The 24,484-nt window shown below is 37.8% G+C and overlaps 1 protein-coding gene across 1 annotated transcript in view; it reads right to left on the minus strand.

Moving 5' to 3' along the window:
• LOC112984511 (potassium voltage-gated channel subfamily KQT member 1-like) overlaps positions 1-24,484 on the minus strand; it is a 498,975-nt gene that overhangs the window by 398,833 nt on the left and 75,658 nt on the right. The window contains exon 11 of the mRNA XM_064517311.1: positions 247-361. Within this exon, the coding sequence (XP_064373381.1) occupies positions 247-361 (115 nt within the window). The remainder of the gene's footprint in view (positions 1-246; positions 362-24,484) is intronic.

The raw sequence follows: 24,484 nt of genomic DNA on the forward strand, positions 1-24,484 counted from the left end.
AGACACACATGTCAAAATTGCAAGCCACCCATCACAGAACAATTCTCCTTCCAAATGGCAGATGACCTCCATTGAACTTAAAAACCCAACTTGAAGCCCATAGAAATGTTCACATACAATTACATAAGATCAAGCATGTAATAGCTTCAGGTGTACTCAAAGGATACTACTCTTATTCAGAGATGAGTCTTCCTTACCATTAACAGACATTTATATTATTGCGTAAAAAGCTATTATTTCACTTACTGTGCCACATCAGATACAGCTGGCAGTGGTGACTCTTCTGATACAAGGTCAATGTCATCGATGAAACTGTTGGCCCCTGACATTTCATGAGGGTTCCCTTCCACACGTCTTTTTACTGCACAAATAATTCAAAGAGGGCATAACACATTAGGAAGGCAACATATGTAAGTGCTTTCTCTTGCCTGTGATATTCTGCATTAGATTAAAGAAGTGGTTCTAATATGGGACATGGCTTTCTTTTTTGTCAGAATCAGTGAAATTGATGCTTATAACATATATTCCATACAAAAATATAAATTCATATGTAAATGTCAAGCACACAGGCTTTTCTTCTTGAGGGCTGCCCCCAGTTTAAGCAGATATTCACTATATCTAGAAATTTCAATACAGACTAGGAAGGAAGACAATGGCCAACATATGAAGGAGTTCACTCAGACTGCAAAACAGGCAGAAGTGCAGCTAGCCCAGTAACTGATGAAAAAGACATGTTTCAAACAGCACCAACTCTGGTGCCCATTTCTATCAAGTACAGAGCTGACTTCTTCCACTATAAATGGGAAGTATGTGCGTCTTTCTGAGTTCAATTGCATCAATATTCATAAACAATCGCTCCATTAAAAAGTCTTTACTATATTTAATTCAAAAATCATGAAGTAAAACTAGCTTAAATTGCTATGATCTGAAATAGCAAATTTGTCATGGCTATTAGCAATCCTAACAGTTTCTAATAATGTTCTCTATTCTATTTTAATTTTAATCATTCTTGAAGACTCTTCTGGCAGAGTCTAACTTGGAAAATGCATATGATGGTACATGTACAATTCAAGGGAGGAAAAAAAGATAAATGTTTCTGGAGGGTGGAATCACTAAAAATAAGCATCATAAGTAAAATAAATGAAATACTACATAGTGTCACTTCCATGCATATGCTGTGATGGGGAAAAGGGAAAAAAACCCCACACAACAGAAATGAGAAAGATTGCTTCCTAGAAAATTAAGTTACTGAAGTCCCAAGTTAGTTCTGCAGCATCACTTTAGCTGGACTACATTCAAACTAAACACTAAAGCATTCAGCATCAGAGCTTACTGTTGGAAGAGCTATAACATATATGGCAAAGCGTGAAAATGAAGTCTGTGGAATATAACTAAAATGGCACAACCGAACACTGCTGAAGGATCAAAAATTCCCAAACTATTTGATTTACAACTGCTGGATGTAATCATAATTACTCTAAACTATGTTTCCAGGGAAAAGCAAGGCTTTCTGAAACTGGGAACATGAACTTCTGTACACTTCCAGCATTACTGAAATGTTTTGGTTTCTCTAGAGGAGCACATTCACATTGTGAGACCTGTCAGCTCTGCACTTGTGATATTTTTCTATAAAGGAGTATGTAGCCTTATCTTTGGACACAGTCTTAAGACAAAAAATTATTTCAAATATCTTTTGGAACCATACAAGGATTTAGAAATAAGGTTCTTCAATCTCCAGAGAGGTAACATCACCTATGATCATATCTGTAAACTTAGACTGGGAGAGGTTTTGGCTTCAACTTCAGTGAACATTTCTCCTTGCAGGAACCCAGCAGAACTTGAAAGAGTCTGCCAAAGGCAGAGTTAAGTCACTATATGCCCATGTAAGGCATAAGAAAATTAAGAGGAAAACATTTTTGTTCCTACTAACTCATATTACGCATTGGACAGCTGAAAAGGCAATGGTAGGACTCAGTTAAGTTGGGGATTTTACCTCATTTCTAATGTAGGGTAGATATTAAAGCTACTGTGAAACTCTCACCTTCTCACTATTCCCATTTGTGTTACCCCCAGTTGTGCGAGGAAGCCCTGCTTCACTGACCACTGGCCTTGCAGAAACGGAGAATATAATCTTGTGCTTAACAGCCTCAGCTGGTGCTTGGTTACCCACACAAGCATGCCAAACTTCTGTTTCCCCTTTATGTAGGGGGAAAGAATGCTAATTTTCTTATTTGGAGCAGACTTTGCTATTTTTGCAAACTTTGCAACTATTTTTGCCAGTTTGGCTACAGACTAGATTTATCTCAAAAACCTGCCATTAGCATACACAGATACTAACAGAAAGAAGAGCTTTTCCTAGAAGTGCTGTCCTTGAGCACCAGTGTCAAGCAGAAAGCACAGGTCTGAGGTTCATAACATTTGGATCGTAATATTATAAGATTTCTTACTCCTCGCACACTCGTCATTGTTCTCTCTCAGAGCCACCTGACTCACACTGGAGTCAGTTCAGATTAGTGGTTTGTGAAGTATTAAGCCACCACAGGGCAATTCAGGTTTTATCCTTGTAACCCTAATAATAATATCTATTTAATGCTAAGTCTCTCTATACTTTTACCACTCATTAAGTTCTGTATGACCCTCACTTTAAAATGTTAACACTTTAATACTTCGACATTTTCCTGTCCATGATTCCAGACATTAATATCAACAGTAAACACAAGTGTCATGCCCTTTCCTCTAAATATTTTTCTGAGCATCTTCTGAGCATGAGCAGGAAGTAGAAAATACAGAGCGGCATCTGGTGCACCACTGAATGCCATAGACATAGCGCTCCATGAAACAAAGCAACAACTCAGAAAATGAAACAGCCAAAGGAAACCTAAATTTCATAAACCTCTGTATTTTTCTCTTTAGTGTCAATTTCTAAAATGGTGAATACATATAATAAACACCCAAATGTGACCCAGAGCCATGGTCATCCTTATAAGTGGGCACTGTTGCCTACTTAACCAGGATACAATAACCACGAAGACCTTGCACTATTCTGTTTTCAGATAAAGTATGGGGCACAGGGAGATGGGGAGAAAGGCTGGTCTCTTCAGAAACCTGCTCTCTCATCAATTCACCTACTGCAAAAACCTCCAACTTATTGTCTATTAGGAGGTTCTTTTTCATATTCACCAAAAAAAAAAAAAAAAAAAAAAAAAAAAAAAAGCAAAGCAAATTTAAAGATAATTCATGCCATTCCCACAGAATATTATACTTGCTGAAAGTCCGCAGGTGGGAAGCAAAGCGTAAGCTAAACCACTGTTCAACCAAAGCGGTAAAAAGATTAACATTCAGAGAGCAGTGTTGAGGATAAGGTCTCTTTATCTACTAGACGAAAGCAAGGGTGGGGGAGAGAGTTGTATTCATTTGAGGTTTTGTTTGTTTGTTTGTTTAACAGAGTATTATCAAAAAGGGATTTAAGAAACCAAAAGTAAATTCCAGTCTATTCCTTCAATGCTGCTTTTATTTTTAAATTACTTTTACCAATTTCTGTTTTTCTTTTTTTCTTAGGAAAAAGGCTTTATATTAGTGCTCAAAAAGCTAATCTATATGAAATAACTCTGAAATGAAATTAGGTGGGAAAGAAAAGTAACAAGATAGCATTTTATACCATGTGATGTACATATTTTTTACCACTGTTATATGCTTAGCAAGAACTTAGTAAGAACAGCGAGAACCAACAACATAAACAGTAGGCTTTAGCACCAATCCATACCTAGCTTCTTGATTTACATTTACACAGCTGTAATAGAAATAAAATGCAGTTTTTTTCCATTTGTCCTAAACCACTGGCAGATTAAAAAACAAAGCAAAGAAAACCTACACAGCTCCCCACATCCCCTATTTTTCTTCTCATTGAATTCAGTTGGATCTGGCACATCATCAAAATTACGACAACGAGTCCACACTTTATAGGCTTTAATAAAACTTTACTTTGGAAATCAATTCAAATGAAATATTAAAGAGCTAACTTTATCTGTGGATCAAACTACATGTTCAACAATGTGAAACAAAGCAAGTTTACCAGTTTCTTTACAATGAGATCAAGTGATTTTTTTTAAGGTACCCAAGAACAATTTTCTGATATGACACAAACGTTCAATAAGGCTTGAGTTCCTAAATCCCACATGCGTTTGAAAAGAAATCAGCTTTGCACTCTTCAACAGTGCATTTCATTGTTTGATTAATTTATTCCCACAGCAATTATCACTTTAAAAGAATGTGCCCGCACAGAATACTCTATGGATGAAATGACATGGCCGGGGGGAGGGGGAGGGTGTCGGAAAAAAGACTCTTAATTTTTGTTCGTTCACACTCTATGACACTCTAAACCAGGAACTTCTGCTTTCTTTGTAGTCTATGAAGAGAGAGAGAAAAAGGGAAATCTCTGAAAAGTGATTCTGTCAACCCAGCCTCAGACACCTGCATTAAGCTTGTAAATGCACATATCTTGCGTTGACACATAAGGTAGGTTGGATCAGTCTAACCTAAATGCTGCCATTGCCAGTTAACTACTTACTAGTTTTCAGATCAGAAGTTATCCTGTTAAAGCATTTCCTCTAATAACACTGGGCTCTACTAAGAAAAAAAAAGAAAGAAAGAAAAAAGTCTTCAATTTGCTATTATGTCTCAGCAGCCAAATAGTGTTCAAGCTCAACTGAGCGGTCATATTGGAAGAATCTGGCAAAACACATTACTAGCAGAGACTGAATCACTTCTTTATGAAAATTATATACAAGAGCTTTACTTCTTTATTATTGTGGAACTAAAGCATCAGGAAATAGTCAGTCAGTACAAGACTAAATAAGATATAGCCATTCTTAGTTCATTGACTTTTCCATCAAAATGTTCAAATCTGGGCATTTGAAGCTAAGATTCTGAATCCATACTAGGTTCTCAGATGTAAGCCATCTGCAAATGCGAAAATACTGAGATTGTCCCAAACACAACTCAGAGCTGCAGGTACTCAGTACCATTAAAAACCAAGCCATTTTAGGTACCTAATTTTAGGCATCTAAATTTACCGTCATGAGCAATACAACTGATATTGCAGTTCTTGTATGTTCTCTCCGAACTCAATTTTGCTCACAGAAGACCTGCAGAATCAGGCTAAACTGAATCAAACAGCAGTCATATAGCAGAACAGAAATAAAAGAGCAACTCAAGAAGTAAGCTGAGTAGCAAGAGTAAGTCCACATTTGCTGCAAACATATTGCATAAGTATATGCAAAAAATGCCATACACCACTGCTGCTGTACTTAGTAACATGATCTGCTACAAGTGTTTTAGATAAACCTCAACATCTAGCATCCTGCATAACCGGTTTAAAACAATCAGCACTCAAAATGCACTAATGCTGAATTTATTTGTTGTACATTCTTCTGTTTAGATAAGCCTGCAGGCCAAATTATGTACTGACTTACCCCACCCTGTGGAACCATAATCACTCACTACATGCCTAGTGGGACAGCACAGAGATGCAAAGGAGTGCCAGCACATAATTCAAAATCACAAAGGTACGTAACACTGGAAAACATGCAGAGGGAAAACAACAGAAAACACTTCTGAATGCATATGAAGATGCTGTAACCTACCTGACTGCCTGAACATCCTTGTAAGACCTAGCAAACATGAAGGATGCAACATATTCATACAATAAAATAACAAAATTTGTTTTCTACATATCGTAAATATAAAGCTACTTCAAAAAAGTACATTCAGTACAAAAACATTGCTTTTATTTATTTATTTTTAATAAAACATATTGGCCTAGATCATTCATATAGTGAGCAAATGTCCATACCACTGAGCCTGTGCATGCTTGGCATTAATTAACAAATAAGTTTGTTGATAGATTCAGAAAGCGGCCAGGGACCAATTGCACATGGAGGCTCAAATACCTCCTCGTGCTCAGATATGACCTGTCAGAAGAGAACCAGAGATTAATGAAGCATAGTAGAGAAGCATACACTGTTAGCACCACTTATTCTACCCAGTCAGATAGCGAGCTGTTACTTCCATTGTGCCCAGTTTAGTCCCTTTTGAAAGCACTAAGAAAGGATTTTCCATGCCAATTTAATCTAAACAAATTCACTGGATTTTTTTTTTAATGTCTACTGATTGTGCTATTATAAATGACAAAAGCATTAATGATAAACTAAAACCATGAAAACATGGAGCAAAGCAAGAAGGAAGAGCTACTAATATAACAGTTTTAACTTCTAGATTTCTGGGTATATTTTACCCAGCATTTTTTTCATTTTTCCGCATGGGAATGACCCACAATAGAAAGTCAGAGGAAGCTGTTTTCATTTGCATTTCAGAACAGTAAGATTAAAATTTGCTCAAAAAAAAAAAAAAAAAATCAGATGATATTTTTTTGAAATAGTACTAAATACAGCTAGCTATAAGTGAGCTGGAGTCATTCCACCATCATTTAGTCATATCACATACTGGCCTGTAACATGAATATTTACTGTATGGCTAGGTACATGGTCCAACCGCTTGTATGCATCCATCTGACCTGCCTTTCTCAAGAGAAAGGGAATGGCAGTTCAGGAGTACGTACAACTCTGACAGCCTGATACCTTCTTCCATGGCTATGTGTAACCCAGCCCTTAGAACCTCCACTTGTCACAACAAGATTTACCTCTAAGGCCTTTTGCTCTCCATCTTGCTACAAAACTAGCTTTGACCAGAAGACCCAAAAGACAAGGAACTCTGGGAAGAGGGCAGCCTATACTGAACACTAAAAGGATTCCTCACTCTCAAGAGATGGGAGATTTTTTTTTTTTTTTGGATGACTCTAAGATACAGGACCTATTCACATATCTCAGTGAGATTGCCCTTCGTAGGTTCTTATGCAGATATAAAAGTGAATGTTGACATCTTTGTTTTAACACTTGTTATCTTTGGGGCTTTTTCCTGAAAAGAGTTAGTAACATCTTTTTTTCTTATGAAAACTTTCTAAAGATAGAAGGGCAGGCATTCCAACTCAGTCAAAAGAATCTGGTTGTTATGGATAGTACTAATGGCTAAGACTGGGCCAAGAAATCATAAAATGGAGTTTCCTGGTTAGGTGGTGGTGGTGGAGAGCGTCCAGAGAAACCCAAGGAGTGAATTGCACAGAGGCTACAGCTTGGCTGTTAACTGTGCCACACGGCAGCAACAGCAGGACCATGACAGCAGGGTTGTTTCAGTAAGTGACATCAGTAGGAGAAAGAACATTTCTCCAGCAGAGATGCAAAGCACCTACTTTTCTTAAGGACATCTCAGCCCTTGAGGTTACGCTTCTTCACAGAGGGCAGCAGGTGCCTCACCTCCTCAGACATTGCCTAGCACAAATTTGCTCTTGAGACTGATTCTTTTTAAACACATCTCTATTGCCAGCTCAGCCCCTCTGGACAAAAATCAACCTTGCGATCAACAAGAAATTCCTGAATCATAATCTTCAGAGCCAGTGAAGTTGCTTATTTTCTACAAGGACCCTCAAAAGCGTTTGCAGAAGAAACTTTCTCTTCTCCTCCTGTGTATCCTTCTTTGCAGGCCTCCTAGCTCAATACCACGCAGTCTTGCATTAAAAACTTTGACCAGGCAAACATGCACAGTCACAGCACACTGGAGAGCAGCACCACTTCTGTCAGTCGCTCACATATGCCATTAATGCTCGAGAGTTGAAACAGCACAGAATCAGCTGCCAACATCTATTGCCAGCAGTGAGCTACTTTGCTAGGACACATCAGACCCAAATGCTGCCACGAGCAGTTGAGGACAACCATAGATGGACACCTTTAGGAAAGGATCTATCAAGACAAATCACATTCAAAGGACAGCAAGAAAACACCCTTTCTCAATATTCTACAACAAAGTGTTCTGACTCATTTCAGCTTTGACAGATATTTCATTTTCTCTTTGCTGAAATCTCAGTCAAGTTCTTTTCACTTATCCGAGAAGATCACCCTGCCCACAGATATTTTGAACATGTGTTTTCAGAGCTGGAGATGTCATCTACAGCTTGCATAGGTTCAGAGACCAGCTGCCCTTGACTAAATTCAGATCACTAGTTCTAATGTATCCGACTTTTTAAGGCAAGCAAAACATATATTCGATTGTTAGTTCAGTAATTCTGGAGAATAAAGTGTACAGTAAGAATATTCAGAGAAAATATAAGACAAAAATAGCTTTGAAAGCAATCCTTCTCTCCACTGCTTTTTTATTTATTTATTTTATTTTTTTACAGGACAAGAAGAACTTGACCTTAAAATGAAACAATTAACAGCCAGTGAAATGTAATTTGGCAGCTTGTTAGCTCTACAGGGAGAGCGCATAGCACATACAAACTCTTAGAATTACACATAGGGAACATATCATGTAATATAAATATATAGAGTTACTTTCCATTATAGGATTGAGAACTGCCATTATAGTAAAAATGTTTATTTTAAAAAGGAAGTAGAGTTTTAGTGTAACTATTAAAGAAAATAAACCAGTCTGAAAATGTTTTTATTTTTAATGACTGTTAATGTTCAAAGCATACAAATTGCAGTGACAGTAAAATTGGAAACATCACCGGAATAGTTGTCAGTTTTGACTCACAAGAACACAAAAACTAATTAGTGCAAGTACAGTGAAATATACCACAAAATTATTTGCTGGCCTAATGCAGTTTTGATTCATACAACTGAATCCTTGTAAAACAATTTCCCATTCACTAGTAGTTAATTATGGATTCAAGAAGTACAACATTGTTACCAATCTACTTATTCTCTATTGTCTGGAAAAACACTGAAAATTAAAGTAAATCTTATCAGTAGAGGGAATAATTACAATATTTTTGTCCTAAAACTCAAAACAAATTCAGAAAAAAGATCTTAGCAAATAACCGAATTAAATCAAAACTAAACTATTTCTACCTGAAACTCTCAATTGTTTTTTATTACGTTGTACATTCCAGGTCAAAAAAAGAAACAATTTTTTTGTGTGACTGTTCACATTCTATTTCAAATTACACGCTTGCTTTGAATACTTAATTGCTAAACATTGAATATGAAGGTATCTTAGGTCAGGTAGTAATTTGTTGTTAGTAACAAGTCTAAGTTACACCTATAAAAAGTCATCCAAAGTGGCCATTGTTTCATATATTCAATACTATAAGAGTTTTGAGCAACAGATATTCTCAGAGCATTTACAAAACTGGGATTGTAGCAGTTCATAAGCATACACAAGAAAACTCTTAATATGAACTTTCTAGAAATGCTGTAAACCAACTGATTACACTTTCTGGAAAGTTAAAACCATAAGATCTTCAACCATGTACTTTAAAGCTCAGTTAGAGTGAACACTCACTTTAAGCTTACATGCCCACTTCCTCACACAGAAATTCCATTAAGAGTTCTTTAGAATATTTTTCTAGCTTCTAGTTAAATTATTTTACTTTTAAATGAGAAGCTACTGAGCTTTTCTGCTACAAATAAAACATGAATTTAATCCAAAATTTTGAGACTCAAATTATTAGATTTAGAAGATCAGCACAGTTAGTGCTTTACGCTTCTGCAACAGCAATCAGAAATTGTATATGACAAGTGAGCAATAATGGTTATAGCTAAGATATTTATCTCTACAGTTGACACATGCCCTCAGTCAACAGGTACTTGAAGTCTTTTTCTTTACTGATGACACTGTGGAAACGCATTTGAATGTGTTCTGTAGCTGTTGAGACTTAGGGTGACCTTGATTCTCATCTGGCATCAGGCCATGGTTTGCCTGAAGATGAGGAGGACAGTGACCAATACAGACAAATACAAGCAGGCAAATAGGCCTGTTGTTCAAACTTATCTTCCTCTCTAGGAGAGGATTTGTGGACAAAAAGGTAAAAATGTTGATTCCTGGAAACATTTCTATTTGACCAAACCACTCTCCCAATAAAATGCATCTCCATAGAGCAAAAAGCGTCCTGCTTGAAGAGATGTGCAATTAAGCCCTGAAAAGCAGAGAACAGATATAGCTGCCAGCATTGAGATTCCTAAACATCCGGGTCAGTATATTATGAACCAGCTGCAGATTATGCCAATCCCAGTAAGTGAGAAATCCAAATGAATCTTGAACTTAAGCAACCTGACCAGGGTCAATGTCTTCAGAGAAAGTAGATATGCAGATGATGACACAAAGCGTCTCCTTAACCCATCAGAAACACAAGGCTTTGATTGCATCACCATTTCTTTAAGCAGTCCTCAATACTACAGCAAAGATCAACTAAGACAAAGTCATGTTTGTCTCGGGTAAAAGTCACACAGAGCTCAAGATTATCAAGTTGTCACTGTCATTGAGCTCATGTTTTATCAGAGTTGACTTTCCTATATATAAACACAACTACAGATGTTGAACCATAACAGAGGGAGTGAGGAAAAAAGATGTCAATGGTACTATTTTCATTTCCAGCCAAAGATTTTCCCTTTATTAAAAAATGAACAAACAAACAAAACATAGTACAAGTTTTGTCTAAACCTCATTATTGATTTCAGATGTATTGTCAAGACAACAGAAACTGACTAGTACAATCATCTTTGTGCCTGGCAGCACAGCATGCCTAATGCAGTTCTAGTATCTGTTTGAAGGCAGAACAGAATACAGAAAATTTCCTTCATCTTTCTCGTGATTGAGAGACTAGACGCTGAGTGGAACCTGAATAATTAATCTGCAGAATCCAAACAGTGATTCCTAACTTCCATCCTCTGCCTTATAATACATACTAGGAACAGCTGATAACTGGGTCAAGATAATCTTTGTGTCAGGTTTTTTAGGTAGCAAAAAAACATGCCCTGAAGATTCTTTACATGTTTGCACATTTGTTTTTTCATAAACTGGCAGAGATGTTTTTGGCTGAAACTAGAAAAAAAATTGCTCAGGACTGAAGTTCACCTGTGAAAAAAAATTCAGCTCTGGCAAACATTTTCGCTAAGTGTTTTCTTCATAAAACATTTTAGCCAGCTGAGGAATACCATTCCCTTCTCCTGAGACATCAAATACTTGACAGTTTCACTACCTTGAAGGACTGTCTCTGAAACACTTCAGCTTGATTTTCCCCACAATATATTTTATAATCCTGTTGCCTTAGTGTTGAGGAGGACCTTTCTTTGAGGAGAACACTGTATTCCTGGACCTACATTCAGCATGCAGAGCCAAGAGCCTACCTGGCTCTAGTTTGTGCTCTGTCTGAGCATGGTTGCTAGAGGTCTTTCACCATAGGAAGGCTAGGTTTTGAAGGCAAATAGAGGCACTTTGTTCCAAGATCATTTCTATTGTATTTAAAATTTGCCTCAGGCAAATGCCAGAGATTCAGGCTACATCAAGAACATTTCTGATAAGACTTTTTGAGTGCTTATTTGTCAGTGGCTCAAGGTGCTGGCTGTTCTGCTTCATCCATTAAATCTAGGCAAAATGGATATTTCACTATGTATCTTATTTGGAGACCTGTAAGTGGAAGGGGAGTGGGACTGCATGGTCATCCAAATGGAAACATACAGCATCCTGGGATAGTTTGCAACTTTGAGAAACAGGTAAAACAGAATACTACTGTTTTTTTTCTTAACATCATATAACAGCAGATAACAGCAAGGATCTGTATTATGAACTAAGTTATCCGCAGAGGTGAAGAACAGATGCATGGGGAGACAAGCCAAGTTTATGGTGCTACCTTCTCAGAGTACTTCCAGCAAGGACTTCAAGTCTGAGGTGGTATCCATGGATTCTTGGTGAGTTTTCTTCAGTAAATTTGTTCATGTGAAGTTAAGTATATGTCAGTGAATCTGCCTACCCAGATTTTAGTAGGGATGTGTACATTTGTCCAGTGAATGGGAAATTGTTGCAGTAGCCTCAAACACTTGATATTACTGTGAAAATGAAACACTGGTGAAGGCCCTTGTTAAAGCCCTGAGAAGGGAGGTTATGAATAAAAGTAATTTTATTCCAATAAGCCTTTATTGTTAGAGTCTGGGAATAACATCTGTCTCTAAAGGCATAGCCCAAGGGGTAAATTCCTTCTGTTGAGGATGGAAAGACACTTGGATTATGACGGGAAAGCATTAAGACCTAAGATTTTCCACTGCCATTTAGACTCCTGGCATCGTAAAGGCTGCTGCCTATGGGACAGAAGACTTTCTGTATTTTGGTTTCAGACCAGCAGGGAGAAGTTACCACATTCTTCTCCCTCCGCCCTTTTCACTGATGCTCTTGTGCTGTTACCTTCTCATGCTGAGCACTGTCTGTGCTTTTCCTGTGCTGATGGAAGATGACTCCCAACAAGCCCCTTCAAAAGCCACACCTGATGAGTTGGCTTTCAAGCTGTGAATCCCTCAGTGTTCTCAGATCCCGGTTTGAAAGTCATACTTTCAAGACACAGATTTAAACTAGGTTGAAGTCACAAGTGAAGGGAAGATCTAGCTGATTAGTTCACAGTGCTGACCATTTCTTGCTTTGAAAAGGTTATGATGATAGGAGGTCTGTTTGCTAGCATGAGTAGCACCCCCTGGAAAAGCACCTGCTTCTGTTACCCCTAGATCTAACTATCACTCTCATCTGATATTCTAAGGGGTTCACAACCAATACTTTAACTCTTTCCCTCTTAAATAAAAAACAAAGAAAGTCCACTCCACAAACTCTTCTCTCAGGCTCTAATCAATTCGAATCAGTCATCAAAACACACCTTGTTACTTGATCTGTAACAATTTAAATGAGTTGCCAGCGTAGAGGCAATATTCAGCAGTGTTATTTACCCTGGAGTTGCAACAGCAATTTCTCAAAGGAGATCACTTAAGTCAAAGAGCTTTTCTATGACAATGCCTTCATTTGACATAGCTAACACCTTGGCTTCTTTCAGAGACAGCCATATTAAAAAAAAAAAAAAAAGAAAAAAAAGAAAAACCCACACATATCAGCATTTGAGATGGGGCATATCTGTACTACACAACACAGGACGTGCAAAGCAAATGCATCTTCTCTCCTGCATCCTTCAGATGGTTGGCCCAGAAGCTAACAAAACAAACACTGGAAAATCTCTTAGACAATTCTATTGCTGTGTGTGGGCAAGAATCACAAGAGCCTGCTGCAGTAGCATCTGAATGGAGGGAGGGGTGATAGAAGGCTGCGTAGAGTTGTGTGGTTGTGTCCTGTGAAATGGGAGCACATGCAGCTCTGCTCCACATTGTGGCAGGGAGGTGTGGAGATGAAGGAGGCAGAAGAGAGGAGCATCAGAGGTCTCCTTAATAAGCCTGATCCTAACAAAATTCAATGTTTTAAAACATTGAACTTCCTCAAATTTCTCTTTTAGAAACTGCTAGTGACACACAGACAATCTTTATGGACCCCAATCTAAATTGCCTTGATTTCTTTATTTGTATAATGTGTTCAAGAAAAATCCTCCTCACACCCACCCAGCCTGTTCCTGTTCGGCATTACTCATGTGTTTTATTTATTTAGCTAGCAAAGAACACCTTACCTTCCTTTAAGGAGGCTTAAGCAGAAGACTGTATATAAAGCAAATTCAGAATCTTTACCAGGCAAAATGAACCCCATATGAAAACTGTCACTATCCTACCAAGTAGATCTCTTATCAGCTATATTTAATATCATTCATACAACATATATTAATAGGCCTATTGTTTTATGAATGCAATTTTATCTTATTAGAAACAGTGCAACCTCAGGAATGTCCAAAGATGTCATTTCTTCCGCAGGAAAGGGAAAAGCACTTTCTAACAGTTACATTTTATTATGCTAAGGAAGTCTGCATTCACTTTTGCATGTACTTTCTGCTCATCAGGCTGTCTAAATTCATCCCTGTAAAACTTAAGCTGCTGGGACCCTGTGTACACTGAAATCTAGTACTCTCTCTTGCCAGGTTATAGAAACAGCAGCCAATCTGAGCCCTTCAAACAAACAGCAGCAAAAAACTTGTAGACTTCTATCTAGGGCTGCCGGCACACTCTTGCTTCACGATGGCTCACTCAGCACAAACTAATCTAGGATAGATTTAGGTCAATCTGACCTGAAATGGAACTTAATTGAGTTAGTACAACCAGATCTAGAGTATCCCATTGCCATGGTCTGATTCACCCCATTAAAAAGGGAACGAAAAAGCCACTAGCAACAAATACTGGCATTATACTGCTTAGAATTTTCTTGAAAACTGGAATCAAGTTCTGAGGAGTCAGCATAATATAATACTTGAAGGAACACAAATAGATCCAAAGGGTCAGAATAGGGTCACAGTTTGTGTGCCCATGAAGCAGATTCAGAACCAGGTTGTGTGCAAGCCAGAATTCCTGGAATTAGTTATCAGAATTGTATTACAGATGCTCTTCCCATAATTCATCTTATTCAAGATGTAAAATTACTCTTCTCCTCTTACAAAGGAGTTTTTGAATCAATGCCAGCTCCACACAATTCTCATGTTGGTGAGACCACACACTACAGAGCATAGGGAGAATGAAAGATGAAAGCCACCTTGATGCTGGATTGGCACTGCTGGTAGATGATTAATAATGATTACAAAGATAATGCAGAGCAATCAAAAGGCCTATGCTTTTATATTTCCAAGCTGGATACTTTTGTCCTGCTTTGGATAATAGTAACAGGTTACATCTGTGTTTTTTTCATAATACAGGAAGGTGATATATAGGAGCCGACCCACATCAGCATGGAAGGAAAAGCAAGACAACTCCCAAATAGAAGGGACAGAGCAGAGAGGAATGTCTAAGGTCACTCCTCACCCTTTTTCCCTGTCTGGGGTCCTTACCCCAGAGGAATTCCCAGAAGCCACTGCCTAAGTCAGCTGGGGTATTCTCTGCAAATTTCTCTGCAGGAGAAGACTTAGGAGGAGGAGATTTTCCTAAAGACAGATTTATCAACTTCTGGTTTCCAAAGAGGTATTGTACATATATTTAAACATAAGTGATCTGCAGGTGAACAGGATTTATATTAAAAATGAGCATCCATTCTATTTTTGCCAACTTTTGTAGAGGAGGGATGAACTACCCACAGAAGGCATTGGTTAAATGCATTAATTATTCTTCCATGCATCTCTCACTGAGTGGCTTTTAAAAAATGGTAAGTTTTTTCTCCAGTATTTCTATCCAGTTCAGTGATTCATTTAGTTTTATTTAATAGAAAAGTCAATTGGAAAGCAGCCATCAATCACTTTCACTATAAAACTCCAACACCCTTATTCTGCAAGAAAATCTTCAATTATTTTAGCCTAATCAAGTCATAAATCATAGGCAGGAGCTTTTTTTGTCTTCCAAGTTTGCTCGTAATTAAATGCTTCACTCTATCAAATAAAGTAACAAGGTCACATTGTTTCATCAGTTGTACTCAAGCAACATTGCAGAGTTCAGAATTTGGACTAAGTTTAACAATACAAATAATAAGCAGTCTTACTCATTTGGAAATTTATTAACTCTGATCAATGGATTTCATACAGCAGCTGCACAAAATCAATGAACAAAGCAACCTATAGAGAACATTGTAAATGTTTGCTTATTAGGAAATTACTGTTGCTTCCTCTTTTCTTTCCAAAAAGATAACAATATTTCAAAAGCTTGTTTAGCCAAGTATTCTAATGCTAAAGGTGCACTGGCTGTACATACACAGCAGATTACTGGACACTCTAAGTGGAAGGGGAATCAGTTCCAGATGTTTTCTACTGATTAAATTTAGCCCAAGCAAGGTTAAGTAAACGACAAGCAGCTGCTTTCCTTCCCCCCACCCCCGCCAAGAGTCATGAAAAATACTTCTTAGAGTTCTGACTACCTTTAACTGGCAGACACGCAGTGCAGTATCTATTTTCCTAGGTTTTCACGATTAATGGGGAACATGGGCAGTCTTCAGAGCAACTAATAATTCTTTTCACCTCCAGTCTGTCAGATCTTACACAGATGAGATTTAACAGGAAGAAGCTCAGCAATGAAAATCACATCCCTTTAGAACACCTCAGTTGTGCTTACCCCTAAAATCAAGCCACTCATCACAGATAATCCCTTTACCAGAGTAACTAGAAGTAGAACAGGAAAAATGTTGAAGTGTCACTAGACCAGATCATGGCTTAGTGCAACGCTAGCATCAGGCCAAAGAACCATCATTCCAGCTCCAACAGAAGAGCAAAGTACATTAGTTTCAGGTTATCAGATATGACACTCATGAAACCAGTGGAAAGAAAAGCATAGCCAGAGATGGATGGGTCAGGTGGGAATTCAAAACTAAGTGTGAAGATTCATAGCTTAATAGGAAGCAAAGCCACTTTATATATGAGGATTACCTACAGCCTGGCCATCTGTCTCTGAAGAGTATTTGAACCTTTACTTCCAAAACCATAAAGAGCACTGGAATGTGTCAGTTTTTGCCATATATATAAGTCAAAACAAAGCTTTATATCTTAGACTTTTTTTCCTTCTGTTTATACACAAACACACAAAGTACTTTTACATGTAGTAGGAGTAAATTGACAGAAAGGTGCAAAAATACCTTGTGCACATCTACAGGCAAGCTGACAGGCTGTATTTTCCATCACTGCACGTATCCCTGGTGCCTCATCATGATGTGGGTGCAGGGAAGCATTTCCAAAGTACAGAAGCACAAAGCAAAGAATCCCACAGATTTCCAGTTGGGATAATCAGGAAAGAATATCATGAATCCCTGTTATATCACACTTATTTATAGAGCATCTTCCATGAAGCTGCAGGTCGCATGTAAAGGGACATCAGGCTAGCTAAATTGTTGAGTGTGGAGTACACCTGGGTATCCAAACAGGCAACAAATTCAGAAAGTAAGAGAACCTTGCACAAATATTTTTCTCTCGCATTTTAAGTGACAGTCAAGGTTGCATACACATATACTTACACAGACTTTATACTTGTTTTATTTCTAAGTCTGGAATCTTTTCAGCTTTTCCAGCTGATACAAAATGTAAAAGACATGCTTGTTCAAGCCATGTTAAGTCAGACATTCAAGGTGAAAGTTATATTTACTAGCACTTACTCCTCCATTTAAGTAGAAACAGTTAAAAAAAAAAAAAAAGCCATCAATTTTAACATGGTGCCCTGATCCCCCACAACAATGTTTTGTCATTCCCATTAAAAAGAACAAATTTTCATGGCTAAAAAGAAGCTTTGCACTCTGGATTAAATCACAGCTCACCACTTACTTTCCCCACAGAGCATTCACTATGTTTTATGCAAAAATCAGCTTCTCTTCTTGCAAAAGCTGACATTCCCGATTACTGCACTCCTTGTTTATGCTAACAATAAATAAACCAATAGGCCTACGTTTAATAGTGCATTGACTAACAGCATTCTTCACTTCTGTAATGCTGTGTCAGTCTAAAAACACTTCATAAACAATTAAGACTCGCAACAACTCTGTGACAGAGGCAAGACATGTATTCATTTAACAGATGACGCCACTGAAGCACAGCGAGTTAATTGTCTGCCCAAGGTCACATAGCAAATCAGTAACAGAGCTAAGGACATAATCCAGGAACACTGACTCATGCAGTACTTGCTTCTGAGCGCTAGACGAGCCTTTTACATATAGTCTCAACACAGAAAACTGGGATCCCAACAAATCTCCCCAGCCAACGGCAATGTATTGGAGATTTTTCATTGCCTTCCCATTCTCATTTTAACAGTCACTTTAGTTGCCTATGGGTAAAAAAAAAAAAAAAAAAAAAAAAAAGAGAGAGAGAGAGAGAGAGAGAGAGATTTTGACGCCAAACTGCACCATGCTTGGCTTTTTTTCAAAACCAGTGCACAAAGAAAATCAAAGTGCAAAAAGTTGCCCTCTTTCCTATTTACAAGATGAAGCAAAAGCCTCAGTGAGGAGGCTCTGAGATGGCCCAAAATGCCTTTACTCCCATATAGTCACTAGTGAACTACAAAGGAAATTCTCATACTGTATAGTAGAAGTACAATTATTCTGTATGTCACCACTGGCCTAAGCTCTCTTTCCTTTTCTCCATTCCTAGATGACATGGAGATGTACCTGCATTTTGAAATTAATGTCCTTTGGAGTCTGGTATTTGACATTGTAGAGCACTGTATTTCACTAGATATGTGTTGCACTTTCTACTCTACTGAAAACATGTAACAAAAAGATGAGTTTCTAAAGTTGCAGTGGGGAGAAAAAAATCAAGTATTAACAGCCTTTTAAAACTGTTTTAGTCTACATTTGAGACAGCCAGCTGTGAAGAACTCAAACTACTTGGCATCACCAGTGCTAACAATTCTGCTAATTTTGAGAATCACAGCATGAAATTTAATTTAAAAAATGAATAGGTCAGACTACTGAAACATAGGGATTTGTTCAGTGACTTAAAACTTAGATAAATGATTATAAGGATCTATATCTAGATTATAAGGATGCAATTTTAAATGTAAATGTTTACCCTATATGACAATGTATTTTTGGAATCTGAACTGTGCAACACTAAAAACATACTTATTTACACTTTCAAGGGTAGATTCTTATAGACTGTTTCCCTAGCTAACCCCTATTTATATATTTGTTTCCCCTTCCTGACTCATGACCTGCATTATAATTTTTAATATTAAATTACTTGACTAATTAGAACAGAATTAGAAAAAAGGGATTTTAACTAGAACAAGCCCTTCATAAAAAGGGAAACCTTAAACCCCAGATTGCTTAATTTTCTCTCTCTCAAAGCTAGACCTTCATTTCCCCCAAATAGTTTGGATCCTATGAGCCTGAAGAAGGCAAGTGATCCTATGAATGGCTGAAGTTGCCGTGCTACACTGCATTGGAGAAGACATTATCTACTATGGCTCTTTTGAGTGCAACACATCCCTTACTACTGTGCAGCTGCACTGTGGAAAAGTAGCAGAAGCTGCCGATCAGTAGACTAGAGATCAGGTCAAGCCACTGCCTTAGTGCTTGCTGTCAAAGTGTGGAGAGACATCACTGCAGCACCTTAGTGAGATACAGCCTTGGTGGGGGAATGTGAGGCAGGATCCAATTGCATGACCATTGCTGTCTGCATGGGAGACTTATGGGCCCACATGCTGTCTTCCAAAATGCTTTCAGTCAACCTTCTGTTGATATCAACTACATATTTAATAAAAATTCCTCTCTAGGCTAACATCTAACCCACCGATGGACTTACAGTATCAGGCTTAGAAACCTAAATATCTTTTTCCAGTTAAACAGTGACCCACCAGTAACCACTTCAAGTATAGTGTCCAGCAAACTTTTAGCTCTCTTACAGTAGCCTAAACTAATTTTCTAGGCCATAAGCCCCGACCTTTTCCCTGTGCATGTATACATGTGAGACTGGAGTTAGGGGCTTATTAAAAATCAATATATATGCTCTCTCCTTCCTATCTCCTATCCACAAGGCACATGATTTGTTTTCTGTGACATGGCAAACAAAAACCCCACAATCTGACATGATTTCCTCTTGACAAATTCATGTTGAGAATTTCCTTGCTGCTGTCCGGATTTTATAAAAAAATAATTTGACAATTCCAGCATTCCCCTGGGAAATGGACATCCACTCATTGATCCATAACTCCGTGACTCCTTTTTCCCTCTGCTTTAAAGCATGCATTATGTGCCCTTTTCTAGATTTACAGAATTTCACCAGCCTCCTATGAGTCCTTATCCTGACAGCTCTCAGGTTTTTTCCACCTCTCCATAACTACTCAGCTGTGTACTCAGCAAGCCCAGATAATCAAAAAATCTCTGGACTTCAGTGTATTTTATCCTCTCTCGCTGTGAGTTGGCTCTCTCCTCACTGAACTGTTATCCAAACAATAGCAAATGACAATTTGTAGTGTCAGTTTTAGTGAATTCATTGTGAACTTTCATCAAAAAAAGAAAAATATGTTAATCATTTCTTGCTGTCATTACTTTCTTTGAACTGTTTTATACTTAATAGTTTGACCTGTCTTCCACTCTCCATTGGCTTTCATCTTGAGTTTTGGGTCATTAAAAACCTGAGGTCATGATTTAGCCAGATTGCTCCCACCTTTCCTGCATGTTGAGAAAGTGAATTTGGGACATTCACCTCAATTAGTTAAGGAGATCCCAAGTCTCCTGAAATCTCTTCTTTCCCCTTAGGTCTTGCTTCTTATGGTACCTTACTTTTCAACTTTGAGTTTCCATTCTTGAAGTGCTGTCTCCCCATTTTCTTCCTCTCTCTTCTTCTCAAGGCTGGTTAAATCTACCATTTTATGGTTACTCTCCATCCCCCAACACATATTCCATATTTTTAATCAAATCTTTAGTAGTGGGAATCAAAGGCAGAACAGCCTCACTTCTATTTCTACTCCCACCTTCTGTACCAAGAATACCCAAGACTTAGCTAGATAGCATGTCCTTCTCTGACAGATGTCAGGAAAAGCTAAAAAGTCCTCCATTGCAGATGAATCTGCTAGTTGCTCAAACATAACAAAACAAAATTTGTTTTTTCTGACTTTTTGGTCAAGAGTTGAATTCTCTCCAGCACTTCCATATGACAGGGTCTTGGATATTCTTCCTTCCTTTTATTGTGCAGAGACTTACAAGCAAGATTATCACAACATACATTCTGTATCTCAAAGCAGCAATCGTGACCACCATCTCAGTCCTGCAAAATAAATTGCTATAGTTTTTAGTAAACTATGATAGATTTAATAGCAACTGTGATTAGACTAAGACTTGCAAATTCTCTTTTCCCCTTGTGCTTCTGGCATCATCATTTAAATAATCTAAGAGTTTCAGTGGGCTTATTCTTCATCTCTTCTCTTCATGTTACCAGCAACCCTAACTTGCAGACCATGATCTTTTGGTCCCAGAACTGAGAAGCAGAGGTTGTTGCAAGACTGATCAAGCTGGCACCATTCCTGCCCTCTGAGACAGATTATGCATTTAGTCTGGTTTCTCCATGAACTGCAAATCCAAAATCATCTATTTTAGGCATATGCACCAACACAATGGAAGAAAACAAAATCTGACCTTTTAAAAACAGGCTTCATTTTATTGTTAGGCAATATGTTGACTCATAAATACAATTTATTTGCTTCACTAATCTTCTTCATACTGTAAGTTTTTAACAGTTATCTGAGATGCTTATTCCTTTGGCAAAAAAAACAAAACAAAAACAAACAAAAAAACCCCCCAAAACACTATTCTGGGATGTGCCCTTATTTGCAACTTTTTTTTAATTAACTCTTTTTTTTTTTTCCCCCTGTTGTGCTGATAGTCTCATTTTATTTCCTTTTTCAGTCTTAATAGTCAATCTTATTAAAAACAATGGCAGTACTGGTCTATGACTGACAAGACTTCTGTTGTTTTCTGTTCATTTTTAACTCCATAGCATGTATGATTTACTACATACCTATCCTCTGTCAGCTTCATGATTAAGTCCACAAGAAAAGGCTGGTTATCATAAGGAGAGTAAGTTTCCTTTTGCTACTGAACAACTGGACTCAGTCTTACATTACAACTGAAGTGAGCTGGAACATTATCAACTAAATGACATCTCATGTAGGTGGGCTGCCTTTGCTTTCCCCAGAAAACACTTTCACATGAGCAATCTCTAAAGTCAATTTTACTGATATTTTAATCAGAAAAAGTTTGAGAGCCACAAATACCTTCTCTCAGACTGTGCACACCCTCATGGTCTCCAGGACTCCACTTGTTTAAAAAGTCCCTGTTTGTTTCATATAATTCAGTGATCAGTGATCTAAACTCTGCTCCTAAATCAGGCAGAACAGGGAGTTGAATAAATGGAGAACAAAAATTTTAAAATCTCAAAAGCTGCTGGATTTAGTCAGAAATAAAAGTGTGTTTGGCAGAGACAACTGATCTCTTCCTCCCAGCCTCCATCTCCCCTTCCACCACCCCCCTCTTAGCTCTACTATCCTCATTTGGTCAGGGAAGAAGAAAAAGCTCCTGCTCAGGACAGCTAGGGCTGAGTGGCAATGACTGAAAACTTTCTGGTAGAAGCACACAAGTATGTTCCCACAATTCTTACCCACAAGCAAGTATCAGTATAACCTACAAGTCCTGAACTTCCAAATTTAGGAATTAAGCAGCTCTATGGTGAATATAGGTTTTCTCTATAAAACCACTGGCATCTGCTAAACTCACCTTCTTAAGGGTATGAAGTTTTTCAGAAGCAAGGTATCCAGGTACTTTCTCTTATAATTTGGAGCATATCTTTATATTTACCCTTTCCTGCCTTACTGACAGTTATGCAGACCCCCAAAAGCTTTGGTGTTTGCTTTGTTTAGTTAATTTTAGCCACATGGTTTTCCTCATCTTTCACTCAACTTGTCAGCACTGGAATCTTTATGAATCCACTTCATTTAAAATGTTTGCTTCTTTATATGTACTGCAGATGGTAATCCATCCACACCACAGAGGAAAAGCAGCTCTCTTCCCCCACAGAAATGCAACAAGTTTCTAGGAACAACTAATCCACTTGCTGGATGGGCCAATTCTGAAATGTTGGCCCCTAAACTAACAATACAGACAAAATAAATTAACATTAATACTATTATGCATTCATCTGAGAGGACTTACAAAGGTATTTTGGGGGTCATCCAAATTAAAGTTCTTTCCACCTCCAGTTGAAAAGTTACTTTTATACAGTTTTACTTTCAATATGAGGGGAAAATATATCAGCAGGCAAGAAACTAAAAAAAAAAAAAAAAAAAAAAAAAAAAAAAAAAAAATCAGAAGAGCATAGTGATAAAGAGAGAGAGAGAGTTTTTATCCCAGCAGAAATTTATCACTGTGAGGGTCTTGTGACTTTGTCAGTTATTGTAGGTTGTACACACAACTCATTATTGTAAAAAATTTGTCAGAGAATGTTGTGTTCCATCCGCTGCAGTCTCAGGAGGCTCACCTTCAAGGTCTAAAAACTTCCATATTTTTATATATTTTTTCCCTAATAAAAAATGTTATGAAACAGCTATTCAGCTCATTTTGGGAAGCATGAATTACAGTGGATAGGTATTTGAAGATGAAACTCAGTGTCTATAAAGGACCGTCAGTTACATACACGTGTTATTCTTATTCTTTTCTTTGGATTGGTCTTTATGACCTGTCACTCATTCTTGCTATCATAAATAACTATCATCTTGGTACCTAAGTGCCTTCTTTAAATCTTACAGGCACATTAAAGATGCTGGAGAGTTCATACTTGCCTTGTCATCCTGATAACTAACCCTACTGCATAAGAGTATGCATATACACAGCAGTTGACAGATACACAGTTAAAGCTCAATTTCTAGACTATAAAGAACAATAATAAAGGCTGTAATAATCTTGGATGAGAATGAAACCATTAGTGATTTGAATCCCTCACAGAAAAAACTAAGCTATGCACCCTGGTATATAAAAGTTCTTGATTTGAGGCAGTAGAAATGTAGGGAGAGATTGCTGCACTGAAGTATGTCCGGCACCACAGTTATTTTCCAGAATTTTATAAATCCATCCTTCCTTTAGCTGCTTCTTTTAATTTCTTTCTAAATAGCCTTATTTTGACAAATTTGACCTCGGGGGGGGGGGGGGGGAGGAAACTATTTTGAGAAATTTTTGGCCCTTCCATTCCTGCAAGGATGAACAATTTTGTCCTCTTATAGGCCACTCTTCAAAAGTCACACCCTCAACCTGACGCACTGTGCAGAACTAAATCAAGAGCTGTTTCTCTTCTTTTGGGTCCTCTAAGTATTTGTTCCAAGATGCAGTCACTTAAGGTATCTAAAGATTTAGTTTGTACATTATGCACTATCCTTACTCCAGCCTACTTGGGGGGATAGTGGAATCCCTATTACTACTATTTACTACTATTGTCTGCCCCGCAGACTCTCTAATATCCCATAATACCTCAGCTTCACTTGATAATATAGCCATAAAAACTATACTGTTTTATTTAGGCAGGGAATTCCAATACATGTTTTTTATTATACATATACAGACATACACAGGTGCCTCACAAACCTTTATTACTATTGATCACATCTGTAGGCTTTGTAAGGCTTCCTTTTTCTCAAACCTTCACTTTAGAGATATAGAAGAGGAAAGCATTTGCATTTTTGCCTAGTCTTGAAAGATATGCATCCTAAGAAAGTTTTTAAACATGACAAGAACATGCTGGATGAATATGGATACTTGAACAGGATATCCTAAGAAAAACTCATCTCTCCTGAGAAAAGCTGTGCCCATATAATGCAGTTCCTGAATCAATGTAACTCTTCCCTTAATCTAAAAGCTTTCTCTCTGCTTCAACCTATTTTCTACCCAGGACAAGGAATTTTCCTTGTGGGACAGTTATTCCTTTGCCTGCAGTTGCCAGACATTTGTTGCGAGTGTCCCTACACACTCCCTCACACCTGTCTGCAGCAGTAGGCAAGAGCAGCTGGGTTTAAAGCAATAGCTTTGC

This window comes from Dromaius novaehollandiae, chromosome 1 (genome assembly GCF_036370855.1).
Source record: "Dromaius novaehollandiae isolate bDroNov1 chromosome 1, bDroNov1.hap1, whole genome shotgun sequence".
NCBI classification, from domain to species: domain Eukaryota; kingdom Metazoa; phylum Chordata; class Aves; order Casuariiformes; family Dromaiidae; genus Dromaius; species Dromaius novaehollandiae.